General features: G+C 44.7%; 1 protein-coding gene across 1 annotated transcript in view; it reads right to left on the reverse strand.

Moving 5' to 3' along the window:
• Nucleotides 1-1,291: 1,291 nt before the first annotated feature.
• The window catches only part of ankrd50 (ankyrin repeat domain 50), a 36,564-nt gene continuing 19,404 nt past the window's right edge, over nucleotides 1,292-18,451 (reverse strand). The window contains exon 4 of the mRNA XM_034598052.1: nucleotides 1,292-6,090. Coding sequence (XP_034453943.1) covers nucleotides 2,555-6,090 — 3,536 coding nt within the window. The 3' untranslated portion in view covers nucleotides 1,292-2,554. The remainder of the gene's footprint in view (nucleotides 6,091-18,451) is intronic.

The following is an 18,451-nucleotide window of genomic DNA, read 5'->3' on the forward strand; positions in this document are numbered from 1 at the left end:
AATTACCAACTCAGTGCCCCCCCCCCCCCCCCCAGTTGTTAAGTATGGTTTCTATCTCCCTTCATGACGAACAGCACGGACCAGAGAAGTGTTAATGCAGAACAGTGAGGTTGCCCTTTAACTTTATGGACATTAAATGTCATTGTTTCATTATTTTATCCAATAAAGTTGTATGAAACATTGTCAAACCTATTAAATTCTTGACGTACGGCCAAAGGTCACAGTGATATTGACCTTTGACCACAAATTTCAGTTTATATGAGCCTTGAGTTGACTAAGAAAAGATTTGACTAAGAAAAGACTAAAAGAGAAAAACCACCATCAGATAAACTGCAGATATCATGTTATAAAATGTTAATTTAAATATCCTGAACCTCCAAAACATTAAACGACTTCATTCCTCAGATCTTATGTATTCGTTTACATCCTGTTCAGGAATAAATCAGCAAAAAGATGTTGTTCAGCAGTAAAGCAAATATGTTTATTAAGCACTTTAATATACATCAGAAAATTCCACTTCATATAATACAGGAATTCTTTTAAACTGAAAGTCGAATGTACATGGTAAGCTATTTACAATCCAATCACTGACAGTCAAACCAAAGATGACAGACAAAACACAGTCAAGACAAACAAGAGAACTGCTGAATAAGACTGTACAGTTTGTTTTCCAACACTGGTTCTAGACTCACTCCTGCCTTCAATCCTTCTATTGACCCTTCATGGCAAAACGTTTGAGCTACTGTGGTACTGAAGAGCTGAGAGCTTTCACTAGGGCTTATAAGTGTTTGTGCATGCGATGGGTTCCTACTCCCCCCCCCCTGATCCCAGTTCTTGGCGAAAAATAGCTCGCTGTTAAACGGTATGAAAAGCCTGCAAAAAAATATGACACAGCCTGTAAACGCTAACGCAGCTCCACAGAGTTCATGAGAAACAGATGTTCGAGTCCCCTCGGTGCCACGGCCCGAGCACCTCCTCCCCTCCTGCTCCCGCGGGGTTGAGTCCCGTTGAACTGATGTTCAGCTCCTCGCAGGCAGGAGGCGGGACAGAGTACGCTGCTTCAACTTTGGCTTTTATTATTTTTTTTTTTACAATTTTGCCTTTCAAACACCATCACGATGGCGGGACCCCATTTTAAGCCGTTTCGTGTCGTCCCCCTGAAATACCCGCAAGGAAATCGCTGAAAATGAATCACATGACAGTAAGAAAACAAAGCTGGGATCCTGGTTCTTGCATTGCAGTAGGTTATACATGTAACTCGGACAAATGCAGACGAATGCATTTTTTTTTTTGTAGTCACTGCTGCGTTTAGCACCAAAACTCTGTTAACGGTACACAATGGGTTATTTAAATATGTTTTATGCACACAAAAAAACATAACACACAAACTTAAAAAAAAAAAAGAAGAAAAATCCCATAGGGACAAAATGAACTTTTTTTAACCTCAACATTTTCATTGAATCTCTCTCGTAGATATTTGTGATAATACAGAAAACGCACGAAGCCAACACAATCTGGAGTCCAAAACAACTGCAGGCAACTTCTGAACACAGCACCATGGTAGAGCTAATGCAACACAAACCGCAGCAAAAGTGGCTTTTTTCCAAAAATAAATATGCTTGTATATACTCATGAAGTAAAACTGCCATAGCTATCAATACATTACACACAACATAGGTTTAGCACACTGATCAAGGTTAACACAGATTATTTGGGGTCTCTAGAAAGGCAGACTATAAATGCGCTTAAGTTCATACCGTGACATCAGTTACTGTTATGTCCTCTGGTTTGTGACAATGTACTCAGTGTTACATTGCTGTCAGTGTGAAAATAAAAACAAATTAAACAGACAGAACAAACATGATGTAAAATAATAAAAACAAAAAATAAAAAGCATTGGATGTTTTGTATCAAACAATTACTTTCAAACATGGATGGGATACAAAGTAAATAGAACAAATGCATGTCTGTCATTTTAGTCTTTTAAAAGTGCATACACTGTTTATTAAATAGCATTACATTAAATTAAAATGATAGTTTGCATGAATAAATGAAGAAGGCTGTAACAGATGTAGGCACGTCGAAGTATCAGTTCACATAAGCCTCAGGTAGCAATCAACAATCTTCCCTAGGTTGTATTTTTAGGTCGCCCTCTGATGAACAAAAGAAAAAATATGTTTTTGTTTTTTTATGCAGATGAAAACAGTTGCTTTGGCACAATCCCTCCAATGGGCTGCGTGACGAACGGCACTCAAGACATCTGCAACAGTATAGGAATGACTCGGGTCAATGTTTGGTTTGGGAGGAAAGTCTTCTCATCCGGATTGCGGCGTTCTTCATGCAAGTCTGATTAAATCCAACTAATGACGGCTCTGTTGAGTGCAATCCAGTAACAAATGAACGTAGTCTGTCATTAGCCTCTATTTCAGCCACTCTAAATGAAGCATTACCTATGTGCCGTCTCCCTGACCTTGATTTCAACTTCGAGACAAATGCTTGATGTGATTCAACAAGCACATATTGGAGGGTCATTTTGAAAAGTGTCTCTTACCGGCTATAACGGAGTCTCCTTTTTGTAGTTAAACCCAGGGTCTGATCCTTCAATCTGCAGTTTCAGGGCTTGTTTAAGGCTTAGCTCGGTTTCCCCGATGGGATAGTTCTCGAGAACATCCTGGTGGCCTCTGTTCTGTCCGGCCCGAGGAACTGATACCCTACCCAGGAAAACCTGATTACTATGTAGATGATAGTTGGGGTTGGTCATGATGCCGTTTCTCTTCTTTTCAGCAGCGCTCTGCTGCTGGATAAAGAGTTGATCCTGGTCCTGTCCCCTTTCCTGCTGCAGTGAACCACCGATCATGATCTTACAGTGGGGATCCTTCACTGAAATGTTAGCTACCGACTTGTTGAGAGCGATCCTCTTGTCAAACTGCGTCATCTCGTACTCCAACACCTGACTTTGTGTCGATCCACTGTTCTTGATTTTCTTCTTGTCTCCCCCTTTACTATTTGACGTCCCATTTCCGGTTTTACTTCCCTTTGTTGACTTGAGACCAGGTTTCAACTGAGACCAGTCGAAGTCATTGGATGGAGATGGTGGCTGTTGACCAATGGACTTGGTTGTGGAGGAAGGGGACACAATGGACTGCCTGCTCCGGCTACGAGGCAACGAGTGCTGTTGGATTTGTTCTGTGAACGTCAGTCCATGAAAACTGTCGATTGGCACAGTCTGAGCTGTGGCTGTGGAGGACGTGGTTCTCAGGGAGGAGTTCTTTGAGCTCTTAAGGGAATTATTTGACAAAGAGGATTTCTGTCTATCTACAGTGGAATCTGGAGATTCTGATGGCGAACTGAAAGCATGGACGGGTCCGTTGGGTAGGCCGCGTCCAGACAACTGCATATCTCCTGCCCCAGTGCTGCCAGAACTGCTTGATTTGATGGTGAGGGACTGCATTTTACCAGTCACAGTCAATGGTGTTTTTTCCTCCATGGTGTGTACTGGGGATGGATTGCAGCCATTTAATGTTGAGGCCCCGTACTTTTCCAGAAGTTTTATGATCATCGAGTGGCCTCCTTTCGCTGCCACTCTCATTGCTGTGCGTCCAAACTGGTCAGCGTGGTTGGGGTCAGCACCATTTTCAAGAAGTATTTGCACGACATCGATGTGACCCTCCTGTGCAGCTATGCCCAGCGCGGTTGCTCCCTGGTTGCATGTATGATCCACGTGTGTCCCATTTTCTATCAGAAACTGTACGACTTTAGTGTGGCCTTGCCATGCAGCAGACTGGAGGGCTGATCGCTTCTCATTGTCACAGGCATTCACATCACCGTGATAGTTAATCAGCAGCCTCACCATTTCAACATGCCCTTGCCAGCAGGAAACGTGGAGGGCTGTTCTGCCTTCAGTGTCACTGGCTTCCACATTTGCTCCATTTTCAAGGAAATACTCTGTCATGGCCAGCTGATTTTCAAGTGCCAGTATGTAGAGTGTCGGGCGTCCGTCTGCGTCTTTGTAATCTATGTCAGCACCGTGGCTCAGCAGCAGTTCAACTATGTCCCTGTGGCCTTCCAGTGCAGCCACCCTGAGAGAATTCCTCCCATCATATCCCTTCTGGTCAATGCACGACTTGTTTTCCAGAAGAATTTGCACACAGTCATAATGTCCCTCTTGTGCAGCTAATATCAGCGGTATTCTACCATCATTATCTACCTCTGTACAACGAGCACCTTGCTCGATAAGGGCATCGCACACTTGACGGTGGCCCTCAAATGAAGCCATGTGCAGTGGGGTCCAGCCTGAATCATCCCTGTGATTCTCATCCAGACCTCTGTCCAGCAGAGTTCTGACCACCTCCACGTTACCCTGAGCAGACGCAATGCTCAGCACAGTCCTTCCCTCACTGTCGATGCTATCGACAGCAGCACCCCAGAAGAGTAAGGTGTTGACAACTGAGGCGTGGCCCATTGATGCAGCAGCAAGAAGAGGGGTGCGGCCATTGTTGTCAGTATGATCCACATCGGCTCCACCTTCCAAAAGCAGATCAACTACATCGACGTGTCCTTCATAGCCAGCCACAAGGAGAGGGGTCATGCAGTCTTTGTCACAGTGGTCGACCTCTGCTCCCCTGTCGATCAGAAGGCTCACAACAGAAGCATGGCCTTTGCTTGCAGGAACACAGAGAGCAGCGACGGAGAGGGCAGTCCTCCCATCCACATCTTCATGATTAACTTCGGCCCCGTGGTCTAAGAGGTGCTCAACAATCTCTCTGTGCCCCATGTATGCTGCAGCAATGAGAGCTGTTCTTCCTTCATTGTCTGCTTTGTTGACCTCAGCTCCATGCTGAAGAAGATTCAACACTATATCCTCGTGACCTCCCCAAGCTGCAGCTCTCAGGGCAGTTCTACCGTCGGCATCAGCACAGTCCACCTTGGCACCAGCATAGAGCAGAGCCGATACAACCTCTGAATGTCCCCCCCAGGCTGCTGAGCGGAGAGCCGTCCATCCATCATGATCTGTGTGGTTGATGTTGGCCTCACAACCAATTAGGCAGTTGACCACTTTGGTATGGCCCTGCCTTGCAGCAAGAGTAAGTGCCGTTTGTCCGTGGTTGTCTTCCAGCTCCATGTTTGCCCCTCTAGATATTAGCAAGTTGACCACATCAAGGTTTCCACTGTATGCAGCGTTGGCCAGCAGAGTTCTTCCACTGGAGTCACACTGGTTCACGGATGCCCCGTTGTCAAGTAATGTCCTTATTGAGTCCTCTCTCTCCAGGGCCTGTTGTACAATACATGAGGCGTGATCGTCCTCATTGTTAACATGAGCTCCAGCTTTGACCAGAAGTTGCAGAACTTCCTGTTCTCTTGGTATGGAGGTGGTCAGGGAGTCACTAGCAGGAGTTCCATTCCAAACCATCCAAAGAGCCAGATGGTACGGCTCAATCTGAAGATTGGAATTGACAAGGTGTAGAGCAAACTCCTGCACTTCGAGGGGTTTGAGCTGCTTTGCCCGGCAGGTGTAACTCATTGCCAACATCCTATGTCCCTCTGCTGCATTGCACAAGTACTTCTGGGTGCAATGCTTAACATCCAGTAGCCACTCTGCAAAACTGTAGTGAAAAAGGATTTTAGTAGCCCCGAGGCCATCGACCAACAACTTGGAGAGAATGTCCATCTTTTTCTGAAACTCTTCCATAGTTAGTGTCATGTTTTTGGTCCACACCGCATGGTACAGTTCTTTGACTGTGAGGGGCCTGCAAGTTGCCAGGATGACATTGAGGATGGGTTGGACTTTGGCAAACTGTTTTCTGACAAAGAGTCTCTGACAGAGCCACAGGTAGAGGCCGTTGAGCGTCCCAGGGATGTCACGTATCTCACGAAGCATGATGAAACTCTCCACAACGCCATCCAGCACACGCTCCAGGTAGAGGAAGCAGCCGCTGCTCTTGATGTGAAGTTGGTTGAGCATCTCGGCCGTCTCCTTGGTGAGGTGTTGCCTCAGGGCCTCCTCCTGGTCCAGTCTGTGAAGGATGTACTGTTGCACATCCTTGACAATGTAGGCCTTGCGTAGGTCGTCGAGGCTGATTTTACGGAAACCTGGAAGAGAAGAAAAAGGACATTAGACAAGTGGGATAACAGATATATAACCTGTGGCAGAGATCCAGAGGATGAAAAGGGCAATGCAAAAATAACTTGGTAGGATGGTGTTTATATTCTATATATACACACACACACAAAAGAGGTGGGAGCAGTCGAAGGAGTCTTAGTTAATGATTAGTGTTACTTTCCCCACAGTCCCCCTTGAGTTATAATCCTGAGTCTGACCTTGAGATCATACCCAGTATTTATCCACTGATCTTGTACCTTTGGATAATTAGGTTAGACCGACCTTTAATTTCCTAAGGCACGGGATAATTAACAGTAAAGCTGTGGTGTTAAAGTAAAGCCTTTCAGAGGAATTGAGAGCACGACCCCTCTGGCTGCTGGAAGCAGACATGATCAGCAGGAGTTCGCTATCAATTCAGACCATAAAGCACCAACGAAAACAAAAATCATTCCAATTAGCATTCTTTAATGTGTCTGGTGCAGAAGCAATTTCAGCTGTAATCAGTTAAAACGGTAATAGTGTCAGTATAAACATGGCTCATGTGATGCATGCATGACTTTAAAATATGCTTGTGCCGATTCAAAGAAGAAATAATTAAGTCTTTTCCAGTAAGATTTTAAATGTATAATCTACATCCACTGAAGCTCGACTGCTCATTCAACCCATCCATTGACTATAGAGGTTATTAGAGCTTAATCAGCAGGAGCAAATCTGCAATAAGGGCTGCAAATGTACAAGATTTGAATCGTGGGAGAGCAAAGGGGACATCATTTCCATCCCTGTAGCCCATCAATGATCTGTATAACATCTCTCCAGGGCCTCACTTATTATTGTCCCACATGCTCCCGGCTCAGACCTTTAGAAATCCTTCAGAGGGAAAAAGCACCGAAATGATCACAGTGGGTCTTAATGAATGATCTTTAATAGGAAATTCCTCTCGGTGCCGAGAAAAAAATGGCCCCTTAATGGCCTCGGCTAATGGGCATTAAGTGAACTTTCCTGCATGTTAAAACAATCTGCTCGTGGTCTGTGCAGCCGGAGGGCGAGGAGAGCATTTCTGCATACTTGTATTTACAGTTCCCATGGTTCTCGGGGGTTACTGGGACAGGAAAAAAAAAAACCCATTATTGACATACAGTACTGCACCATTTGCAATGACTTAGAGTCTTTCTTCCACAGCTAATGCGTCTGAGCCAGTTTAATTCAGCTCTGTGAAAAGGTCCACTTTATATGCCAGGCTGAGCACAGACTCATTACGATTAACTCAAAAAAATTAGGTGATTAGGGTTTCGATTTTTGGCTTCTTCATATTGACGGAGCATTTTATAGTCTCTCTCCCCGGGAAAGTGCTCTTACAGATTTTAATGAAAAGAATCAATTCAGCAAAAAAAAAAATCAGCACCTATACACTTTTAATCCCCGACAGTGAAACGTGATTGCTTTGATTATATAACACCACTTTTTCCCTGTACACAATCCGACTGTCACCGAGCCCGAGGCGGGGCTTTGTTCACCCGACTGCTCATATGTGGCGAGAAAAGGCTGCGAAATCTTCTTCCACACGGGCCCAGCGGTGACCGCACCTGGACGCCAGATAACCCGATGAGTTTAACAACAGTTCCCAGCGACAGCTTGGTCGACAAGCTCCCGGTAAACAAAAGGAGCAATTGGCTTTTTCTTTATCATCTGCTTCTGAGTTTGTTTTAGATAAGCTCACAACCCACTGAACAGCACCTCGCAGTAATCTCCTTCTACTTTGTCCTTGAGGCCTTCGTTTGTATTTCAAACTGCGATAAAACTGTTGAAATGCAAACATTCACGCCGGAGATAATGAGGAGATGTATTCTGGTATCATTTCAAACATGGCAGGAGGAGAGAAGCGAAAAAATCTGTTTCTGGATTAACTCTAATAAAACACACACTCGCTGGATGGAATTCATAATAAGTACCAATTGCCAAAATATTTTACGACAGAGTTGCTAACCCTCAGAGGGGGGTGGGGGGGGGTGGGGTTCTTAGGATTAATGACTTTATTATAATAGGGATCATATGGACGGACACATGTAGTTCTGCAGTTCTACAATCTAAACCAGAACAAGCCTTGGATACATAGAAAAACAATAACCTCTTGAAAACAAATCCATACTCTGTTTATTCTGAATATTCATGGCTACAGATTAATGTTTCTCCAAAAAAGTGGTGCAGCTGCACAAACAGTTTGGATTAATAAAGCTATAAAGTATTTCTCTCCTGCATTGTACAATATAATTGCCCAATCATTACAGCAACTCGATGACCCTAACCCACTTTCAGTCTGTCATTGTTTTCGGAGGCCGTGTGCAGTTTTCCAACCCTCCGCGCTCTTTTCTCCGGCTGCGTGACCCCCTGCACCAGCTCACACATTCCAGAGGACAGATCCATGGGAAGCGAGCGAAGTAACTACACGTAAAAAAAAACAACTCAGGCACGTCTGTCTTCAACCATTAAAGATGTTCAATATTTCAAACCTTTCCTTACAAATACAAACTCATAAATCATGACAGTAGCCTGGGAAGAGCTGTAATGGGTTGTTATGATTCTGGGAAAGGTTAACTTGGGGTTTCAGATCAAAAAGATACTGGAGCACTTGAAGGCACCGCACGATCCTGACGTGCGTACCTGTTCCCTCTGTGCACACTATCTCCTCTGGCTCCAACTTCAAGCATTAACGATCAAGTTTCAGCCTCTCGTAAGATCATCAGAGGACTTTTTCCCTCTTTAGCTCCTAATTTTCTCCAGCGTTTTGTTTTAAAAGCCAAACTAGCTGGTGAACACGCTTCACAAGCCTCCTTCCACTTGTATCTGTGATTTGTGAACGTTGTATTTGCACAATCACAAGTGTCTTAGTCAACAAAGTGACATCATATGAATATTTTATCACGCTGCCATGTTTTAAGTAAGACGTCTGAGGCCTGCTGTGATCCCGCGCCTGTGTGTGTGTGTGTGTGTGTGTGTGTGTGTGTGTGTGTGTGTGTGTGTGTGTGTGTGTGTGTGTGTGTGTGTGTGTGTGTGTGTGTGTGTGTGTGTGTGTATTTCTGCTGCTCTGACGTCACTGCCTTCGTTCTCATACCCCTTCTGGACCAAATCCTTCTTTGGACATTCTGGGTTTGTTCCAGCTGGGACAGGAAACCCGCTCGCTGAGAGAGCGGGGGAAGAGGCCATTAGGGGGGGGAAACAGGGATTTCAGCAGACTAAGAGGAAAAAGAAAATATTTTGACTTTTAAAAAAAAGTGTGACATTCCGTCTTCTGATTTACTCCGTTCACTCAGGGACTGAGAAAAACATCGAGTGTGGAGATTCGTTGTGAATATTTTCTCAGGGGAACAAAAGAAAAATGCTTCTGTGCTGTAGTTTATGATAAACAGTTTATCCTGCATTCCACGGTCGCTGACACACCAATTATGAAGATACAGTGAAAGCTGGAGGTGGGAGGAGGAGGCGGAGGCTGAAATTTGACTGCAGCCACATGAAATAAAGCAGATGCCTGGATTTCTGTTAAAACACATTTCTGTGAGAGAAAGAAAAGAAAAGAAGAAGTGACGCTACACTCACACTGTGTTCTGTCTGAAAATGGCGTTTTCAAACTGAAACAATTTCCGTCCACACAAGCGTTTTGGATCTGGATCAGTTTTACTCCCTGTTGATACTAGTTGGTGTAGACAGGAAGTATTTGGTTGTGCCTTAATGAGCTAGGCTACAAGAAATTGCGAATAAGCATGTTGTGCATGTTGTATCTTGCAGAATTTAATGGCACAGCAGCTGTAAGCGAAGACAACAGGATCTGCAACACTTGTAATTGATTATCTTCGTTGAATTCTACACGAGTCCGATGCCAGTTGTTTTCTTCCAGAAAGGGGGTCGTGTGATAGGAGCCTGACGAATCAACGAAGGCTACATCGTGATTGAAAGAACCAATCAGCAGGAAGTGGTGAGTGTCTACGTAATTTTTTCTGAACATCTGTGTCTGCCCGTCCGTTTCAAACTAAAACTTCTGTTTCTATACACCTCTAAAACTCTGGAGTCTGTGTGGGCACCAGGTAGCAGAGATGGTGCATTGTCAAAATGTTAAAGTACGGATTCAGCCTAAAAGTCTCCAGTCAGAAGAAGCAGAAGAAGAAAGAGCTTTTCTGAAACAGCACTTGGAGGAGGATGGCCCTACAGTTTCCACTTCATCAGCACACATCACTTTATAAGGCCTGGATGTCAGCTGTAACGTCATGGCATGATTTCTGCCCAACTCGTGCAGATTCAACACTAAAACCACCACATGGGGAAAGTCATCCGACCTGTATTTCATGTCTGTGGTGTAACAGGAACTACTATTAAGCACTACAGAAAAATGCAAGAACTCACGTTGGCTATAAATGTCCAGATGCTCTCCAAGAACAATTTTATTTCCTTCCACAGTTATGACGGCCTAGATTTTTGTGCTATTAGACGGGGGGGGGGGGGGGGGGGCTACACAAACTGTAGCTGTGTACCGTGAGGACGGTTCAGAGTCTGAACAAAGGCGACTGCTAAACAAGCAACAAATGACACATTCATCAGGGTGAGGGACGCAGCTCCTGAGTACAGGCCTCGCAGACAGCTGCTGCTCGTTACCGAACTGGAAACCGTCCACAGGAGACAGAGCCTCGCCTACAAAAGAGGGACTGTTTGCCTTGTAGATTAATTTTTCAGATGACAAATGAGGCGGCGTGCCTGCGTGCGTGCACATCGAGGAGAGAGGGGTCCGAGCTCATCAACCTGGACTTCGGAATGGCAAGGTCTGAGATCTGGCACGTTCCCTGCCAGAGACACCATCTTAAGTCATCGGATCCATAAAGAAAACAGAAACCCAAGCCTCGCTGCCCTCTCCTCAGGCCCTCCAGTAAACCCTCGCTCGACAAACGTCTGCTCGACAGCTGCAGTGTTCCCCGCTCCAAAAAACACGAGCGCCAACCTCCTAAACACAAGTATGTGGACGAGAGTCAGCTCCAACGGTCTGCAAACAACAGCCTTTTGAAAAGAGTGCTGCCATTTAAGCCTTGAAAAACACTGCTGAGGACCTTGTTTGGTTACACACACTCTGATTTCTGCTCTGACAGACAAATAAAGACACAACTTTCTATTTCATCCCGGATAAATGTGGTTTATTCACAAGTGAGAGGAAACAAAGCAAAGCACCGGGGAGCTTCGACTTTAATAAGCCCCTAATTCAGCTGTGCAGAAGGAAATCATGTTGGATTAGCGACTACACTTTAACTGCACTGTATTTCCACTGCCACACTACATGAGCATCGGCGCAGACGCTGGAATTATTACAGTTTAACAATTAATTCGTGTAGCGCTGGAGGCAGCGCACATGAAAACACTCCTGCCCCAACACGCCTCTCGCTGAATTTCAAACAGGACGTGAGAGGGGTTTCCAGTCAAACCTGTCGCGGTGCAGCTGAGCAGGGCAGACGAGGTGGGGGGGTGGGGCAAACAGGAATATACTTAACACACAGCAGCACGGCTCAGTGGGAGAGGTGCACTCTGAGGCTGTGGTTTTAAGACTACATCTCTGCTGCTGCTACGTGTACATGGACACCGATATTCAGATTTTAATGTTATTAGGTCAACAGTCAGAATGAGAGGCTGCCATGTGAACAGCATTTTCTGAATAAGATCAATATCTGAATAAGGAATAATCAAATTAAGACAATGTGGAGTCTTAACAGGATTATGTAGACCTGTATACGTCTTAAGTACAGTTACCAACTGCTCGACAAGATGGAGAAATAAAAATGAGATGTGGCTTTTGCAAATTTAGAAGCATCGCATATTAAACTATTTCAGGTTGAGGTTTTGAAACTGGTGGAATAACGTTGCAGTGGACATAATGATGATGTGAGTCATAATAAGACTATGCTATGCAAAAGGAATATTCAACTAGCAACTCATTCTGAATAATCAGTCGTTGGAACAGTGGAGAGTTTTCAAGCATCTAAAATAGAGAAGTTTGGAAAAGCTGCTAGTTTGAAATCGCTTGACGTTCTGAAATAATTTGTGATTGGTTATTATCGGTCACGACTCGAATGCAAAGTTAAGAGTTCCATCTCGTCATCAGTCCGATAATTCACCACTGCAGTTTCTCGTTTGTTGTGTTTCCTGTGAGCAGAGCAGACGATCTAGTTCCCTGAATGGTGGCGTGCGTTTCCAGGTGCGCTCGTGCGGTTCTGGGATTATTTCTGATACAAAGCTGAGACTGATGGAGCCATCAAACCACCTGCGTAAAGAAAGGAACATCCATCTCATGAACAGTTGTGTGGAACACTGCCTGCACTGAGATGCTGAGGTTTTTTCCGTTCCAGCAGCTGAAGGAAAATCTGACCGTGCCTCTGAATGACAGAAGCTCATTAAGACGGTGACAAGAGGCCGAATCACAAGGCAGCGCACCTGGTCACTTACAAGCCTCCTCTCTCTGAATTCCACGGCAGATAACTCGGAGAGAGTTGTCACCGTATATCACAGAGCGTCTTCCTGCAGCTGCACGGACGACTGGAAATTTCATCCCAGTGAAATAACAGAGAGTTCAGCCAAGAATACACAGATCAAACCAGAGCAACAGTACATAAATGGTATTAAAACCTTATCCAGGCTGTGTAGTCACTGGATCCTGACCTATATATTGTTTGGCTGATAATATGAAACACTCACAAACACATCTGGTTTATGTCTGCAGATATAAAACTGTTATTTGACAGAATAAATGCAAAATAAGGCAAAAATGTAAGTTTTTTTTCTCAATTACAACTCTACACATTAGGTTGTATTTGTGTTGGCCTGTTATTTAAAGTTATTTATATTCAAATTCATGTTTAAACTCATAGGGATTTAATAACGACATCTTAGGAATCTTTGCCAATTTTTTTTATTCAGTCAATATATCAGTAATTTATCCATATATCGCTAACCCTAACCCTTTTTATTATTTTACCTTTATTATAAATCTTTTAAATGCTGAATAGGATCCATGAAAAGCCATGCAAATTAAAAAATGATTTACCCTCCAGTCATGCCATTTGAAAGTCTTCAAACTAAAATAACCGGTTTCCTCTTGGAGAATCTTTAAGGTGGCACTGAGCTCTTGTTGTGCAGGGAGTTCCCACTCGCTAAAATTTCCTCAATATCTTCCTGTGTTTTTGTTCATCATTACACTGGCTGACCTCCAAGTGACCTCACTTCTCCCTGCCGCCACATGTTTCCATTCACCTGCACCAGAGGCCACTCGTTCTTGCATGTCAGTCGTGTTTTATTAGTCATCAAGTCAAACAAGCCATTATCTGCCATCGCGAACGCGGTGCCAGGAAAGTCTGGAACCATTTTGGTGAAAAGATTTCACAGGGAAACGTCCCGACAACAGATTCGACACCAGGAAAGCTCTGTGAAATCGAGTTACTTGCAAAGTCATCCCTGGCATGCAGGTCACCAGGCAGTGTGGTATTCACAAAAAAAAAACAACTGTATTTACTTTCGAGACCTTTACCCTGAAGCAAAAGCAACGTGCCAAGAATTCAATTTCAACTCAAGTTAAACTAAGACTTAATTAAAAAATACCCTCCAATTAAAGCAGAAAACGACAAGTCGTGCTCTGTGCTACACCCCTGATGAAATAAAAGAATCTCGAGTCTATAAAAATTTGGCAGGGGCATGCCGCATACCAAAGGGGGCATCACCTCAAGGAGGAAAGAGGCCCGGCGGTTCGTCAGCCATGTTCAGAATCATGTTACTGCAGTGCAGCACCCAAGGTGTTCGAGATACAGACACGGTAGACCTGTAATTTGCCCGGCTGTCAGACTGCATGACGGCAAATTACAGTATTCAGCGAGGATTATGGTCTTCAGCTCATCCAAAGTGAGGCTCAACATGCAGCCTCACAGACGACAACTCATAAATGAATATGGACATAAATCAGCTTGTCTGTGTAAGCCACTTTCAAGAAGGGGGGGGGGCGTTAAGCTAATTAAATATGTCGTCCTCGCTCGTGTTGCCCGGGAATCGAGGCACAGAGACGATCTGAAGTGAAAACTCCAAGAGGAGAGAACAGAGGAGGCATCTGTCAAATGTTCCCTTTGGTTTGGTGCAGAGCAATTTAGGCTCCCTGGTGAAGGCTGCCGCCCGGACAAAATGTGTTGGAATTGGCTTTAAAGTCCTTTAAACCATTAAATAAAAGCTTTTTACACTCTCTGCTTAAAGACTGCCTCGGAGCGCCCTCCACTCTCAGTCCGCAAAATTGTTCTTGGCGCGTAACCTCTCATAAAACTCACAATTTTTTATTTCACAGTCAAGTCTCAGATTCGTCCAATCGTCAAGTCAATGATGCCGCAACATTTACTGGGGAGTCTGTAGGCAGAGCCATCTTTGTCTCTCTTCAGGGAGCATTCCACAGCCCAGTAGAAATAAACCGTCCTCGCTGCTTTACGACTGTGTTTGTGTTGTCTGTCGGCCAGAAGATCCCGCGGTCGCACCAGAGAGGTCTCACATTTGACCAAAAATAAAGTAGACACACAGAAAAGCACATCCAGGAAGATGTTAAGAGTTCGGTTGACCCCTTTTTTTTTTTTTTTTGCGCCAGCACGGCCTTGCCCTGTGTCAGATTCCCCCGCATGCCTCGGGACAAAGGGCTGCTCAGAGCGGCGGAGGAGGAGGGCGCACACTTTTTAAAACAGGGCTGCTCTTTTTCGTTTTGTGATCATTGGTGGTAAATCAGCTCCGTCTCCTGACAGGGCGCCTAAAGAAAGCTCCATTCACGGTGGTGAGAGCGGAGGTGGGAGATGCGGTTCAGGTTCTTGCTGGGGGAGGACTGCCCCTCTCTCCAATGACATAGAAACACAGGCCCACCCCAGGGGGTGCTTCAAGACGGTGTGGACGATCTGAGCATTTTCCAGAAGGGGCTGTATGAGGGAACGCAAATGTCTGAGTCAGTCACTCCAGACATTTTCCGTACATTTTCCAGCCAGCACCCTAGTAAAATATCCGGAAAAATACATAGCAACGAAAAACTGTACAGACACAAATATTTCAGGATAAAAAAAAGAGGAGCCGTCCACGTAGATGACGCTGATGAAGATGTCGACGGGATTTGAGAGCTTTTGGGGATATTAGCGCCAATTTGAATGTTCCGTTAACAAAAAATTATGATTTCTACAATGGAATTCATATGTCACGTCCTTCCTCCTGCTCCTATTCCCCATTGTTGTGAACGTAAAATCCACTGCTACGCCAATTTTCTGGAGATAATGTCCAAAAAGCGATATGTGAGCTTGATCCAAAGTACCCAATTTTCTGGACATTATCCACAGTTTCTTAAAAGTGTGCATTTCTACAGCTATAAAAAAACCTTCTATAGAACCTACATACTTCAGACTATACAAAATGACCCACAGTTTAAACTCGAGCATGTGCAAATGTGTCACCCGAGGAAAGGAAATGAGTAAACCCTCCATCAAAATGCCTCACAGGGTGAGTGTCCTCCTTGAAGTGGCCGCACACTCCTGTAACATTCCTCACACCGAGCCAGGAATATAACTGTCTTAATTACAGCTGTGATTCATAACTAAGAGGGGCTTTTATGTGTGGGTTTCTTTTTCTGTGTATATGTGTGTGTGTGGCTGCTTCACAAGTTTTTGGCGGGTAGAAGCCCTCGACTCCTGCCAAGTGCCCCTCGTGACCAAGTAGAGGAACCAAGAGCAGAAATTGGTAAAAAAAAAAAAGGGGAAATAATACTGTATTTTATGATAGTGGAAATCAATCTAATTGAAGTCGCTGTAACACGGCAGAGCTGGAATGTGGTTGTTCAAGGGAGCTATTATCTTTCACGGCTCCAGCAGAACACACCGAAACTGTATTATTATAACCACTGGCACTGCAGTACTCCAATCCAGGCCTTCTCCATCCGTCCTCATCCCTCGCTCATGTTGGCTTTTCTCGCACGATCCTAAGTACGGCTTGCACAGGGGTTTTTGTTTTGTGTTTCCTTTAAACTGGGTTGTATCATTGCCATCTACCTCCTCCTGTACTGCTGGATTAGTAACGAGATGCTTCCATGCGGGAGGAGAGATTCGAGAGGGAGTAATGCTCGCTCTATTATCTCAGATCTTAAACATATTTCTTTCTTTCCGACTCCATGTGGCCGTTATTCTGAAAGACGGTTCTATGTAGATCCAGGAGGGAAAAAAAAGACGTTTTTGATTAGAGATAAAGATTCTTATCTTCTCACTACACGCGCTAAATTTCTGTTCTTTGAATTTTTTAATTAAATCCTTTATTTTCTTTAAAAACATCCTTTGGAGGAATCTGCTTATTTACTGCAGGGATTTAGATCAGGAGATTACTATCTTATATCAAGAAATGTAGCCGGAACAAGCAGCCTGATCAGTTTAGATTGTGACTGGAAACCGCCCGACTGGGTCCAAAGGTAACAGCATCTTTAAAGATCATTAATTATCACGTTAAGTCTAATTTTTTCTTTTTATGACGGGCCGAACAGCGCTGCATTATTTCTTAACCATGAAGTCTCTTAGCGACAAGCAAAGACTCTTCGATTCCTGCTCTAAAGAGGACGTGTTAGGCTTTTCCTTTATTATTTCTGATAAGTTTGGTGTAAATTTGTTATCTAATGTGGTGAAAACGAGGTGAAACGTCATGATTGACAGCTGAGGCTGACTCGTGATTGGTTGTTCTCATGTATCTGTGGGACCTCGCTTTCGTGGCTCCACCCCCTGAACACTACTGCGCAGGCTCCGGCTTTAAAGATGGCAGCGTTCATGTCCGGGATGTTTTGGCTTGATTTCCGGATAAAGGAAGGAAGTGGAGACACTCTATGCTAACAACATTAGCTTTACTATTTTATCACGGCAGACATTTTCCACTTCATTCTGCCTTTTAGCACATGCACAACTTTAAACTGGGGCATATATTGAAAAAAGTGTAAACAATGATTGTGATTGAAAGGCAAATTCTAATAACCTTCCAATAGATTTCTGCACAGATCCAGGAACTGTTTCTGATTCAGCACAATGTAAATTCGAATCTGGAGAATCTGTCACCTTTGTGCACGTAAGAACATTATGAGAGGTTCAGGTATGAGTTGTCTAAAAGTGTCTGAGGCTGTTTCTATGTTAATCCCTGGTTCAATCCAACCCCCGGTCTCCCACCTCCACCCGTCCGCCCCCTCTTTCCCCTCACCACTGCTCTGCCCCGCTGCCGGAGGCCTTGTTAAATTGGCACAGATTCTACCCCGGCTCCAAACCAAAATCGCTGCCTAAGTGTTTCCACTCCGCTACCCCCATCTTGGTCTTACAGTAGCACAGCACACAGAGGGGGTGAGCTGTAGGTCTGCTGTCACATGGGAGGGAAAGAAGCTGCAAACTACAGAGTGCATTTCAGTTTTTAGTACAAGTCTGTGCTTATTTACATCCCAGGACCTAAGTCAAAGTGAAGGCACGAAGACTGAAGTGATATATTTATATATAAAGTGAGTCAGCCAGAGGGACACGCTGCACAACTCTCGAACTGCTCCTCTCCAACAGAACGGCCTTTGTTTGTGAGGCATTAGCCGAGCGGATGCGAGCGAGGCATTCTGCAGCAGAACCCAGAATGCCTCCTTCTTCCTGCTCGGTCTCAGAGGTGTCGAAAACTTCCCGAAGCACATTCCACTGCGAGTCGGACACGAGGAACAACAGTGGAGTGAGGAGAGAAGGAATCCAGAGCGCCGTCTCTCAGAAATCTTAAACGCGTCACAGCAGATTTTCTGGCCACCGGCTTCTCCTCTGCAGCGTGACCCCCCGCGGTTAAAGGTCATTACTCAAACTTTATCGACACTATATTCACACCGCCGCAAAGTTCTCATCACCGCAGACCAGAGTATACTGGGAAACCCTCACAACCTCCGCCCCAGACAAAACAGGCCGCTCGTATAAAATAGGAGTTGGCTCTGCACCGAGCGTGAAAGTGGAGTGTATTGGCAGGTCACGGCCATCTCCGACTTGTAAACAATATGGAGGGTATTTTTAGGGGACACTTGGCCTCAATTTAATCCTCTGAAGTCCTCTGGTCTATTTTAGGTCCAGTGCTGCATGAATAAGCAGCATTCACACTGCCGTGTTCATAATAAGGCGCACAAGCTAATCGAGGACACGGTAAGTGGGCGAGTGTGTGTTTGTGTGCAGGTCTACATCCGTTTGTGTGTGAGGGGGGGGGGGACCGGCGTTGCAGAAGAATTTCCAGTGTTGAACTAAAAGCGGAAGACTGGACCTAGACAAAACAGAGACGCTGCTAAAAGCATCA

Source organism: Hippoglossus hippoglossus, chromosome 10, assembly GCF_009819705.1.
Source record: "Hippoglossus hippoglossus isolate fHipHip1 chromosome 10, fHipHip1.pri, whole genome shotgun sequence".
NCBI classification, from domain to species: Eukaryota; Metazoa; Chordata; class Actinopteri; order Pleuronectiformes; family Pleuronectidae; genus Hippoglossus; species Hippoglossus hippoglossus.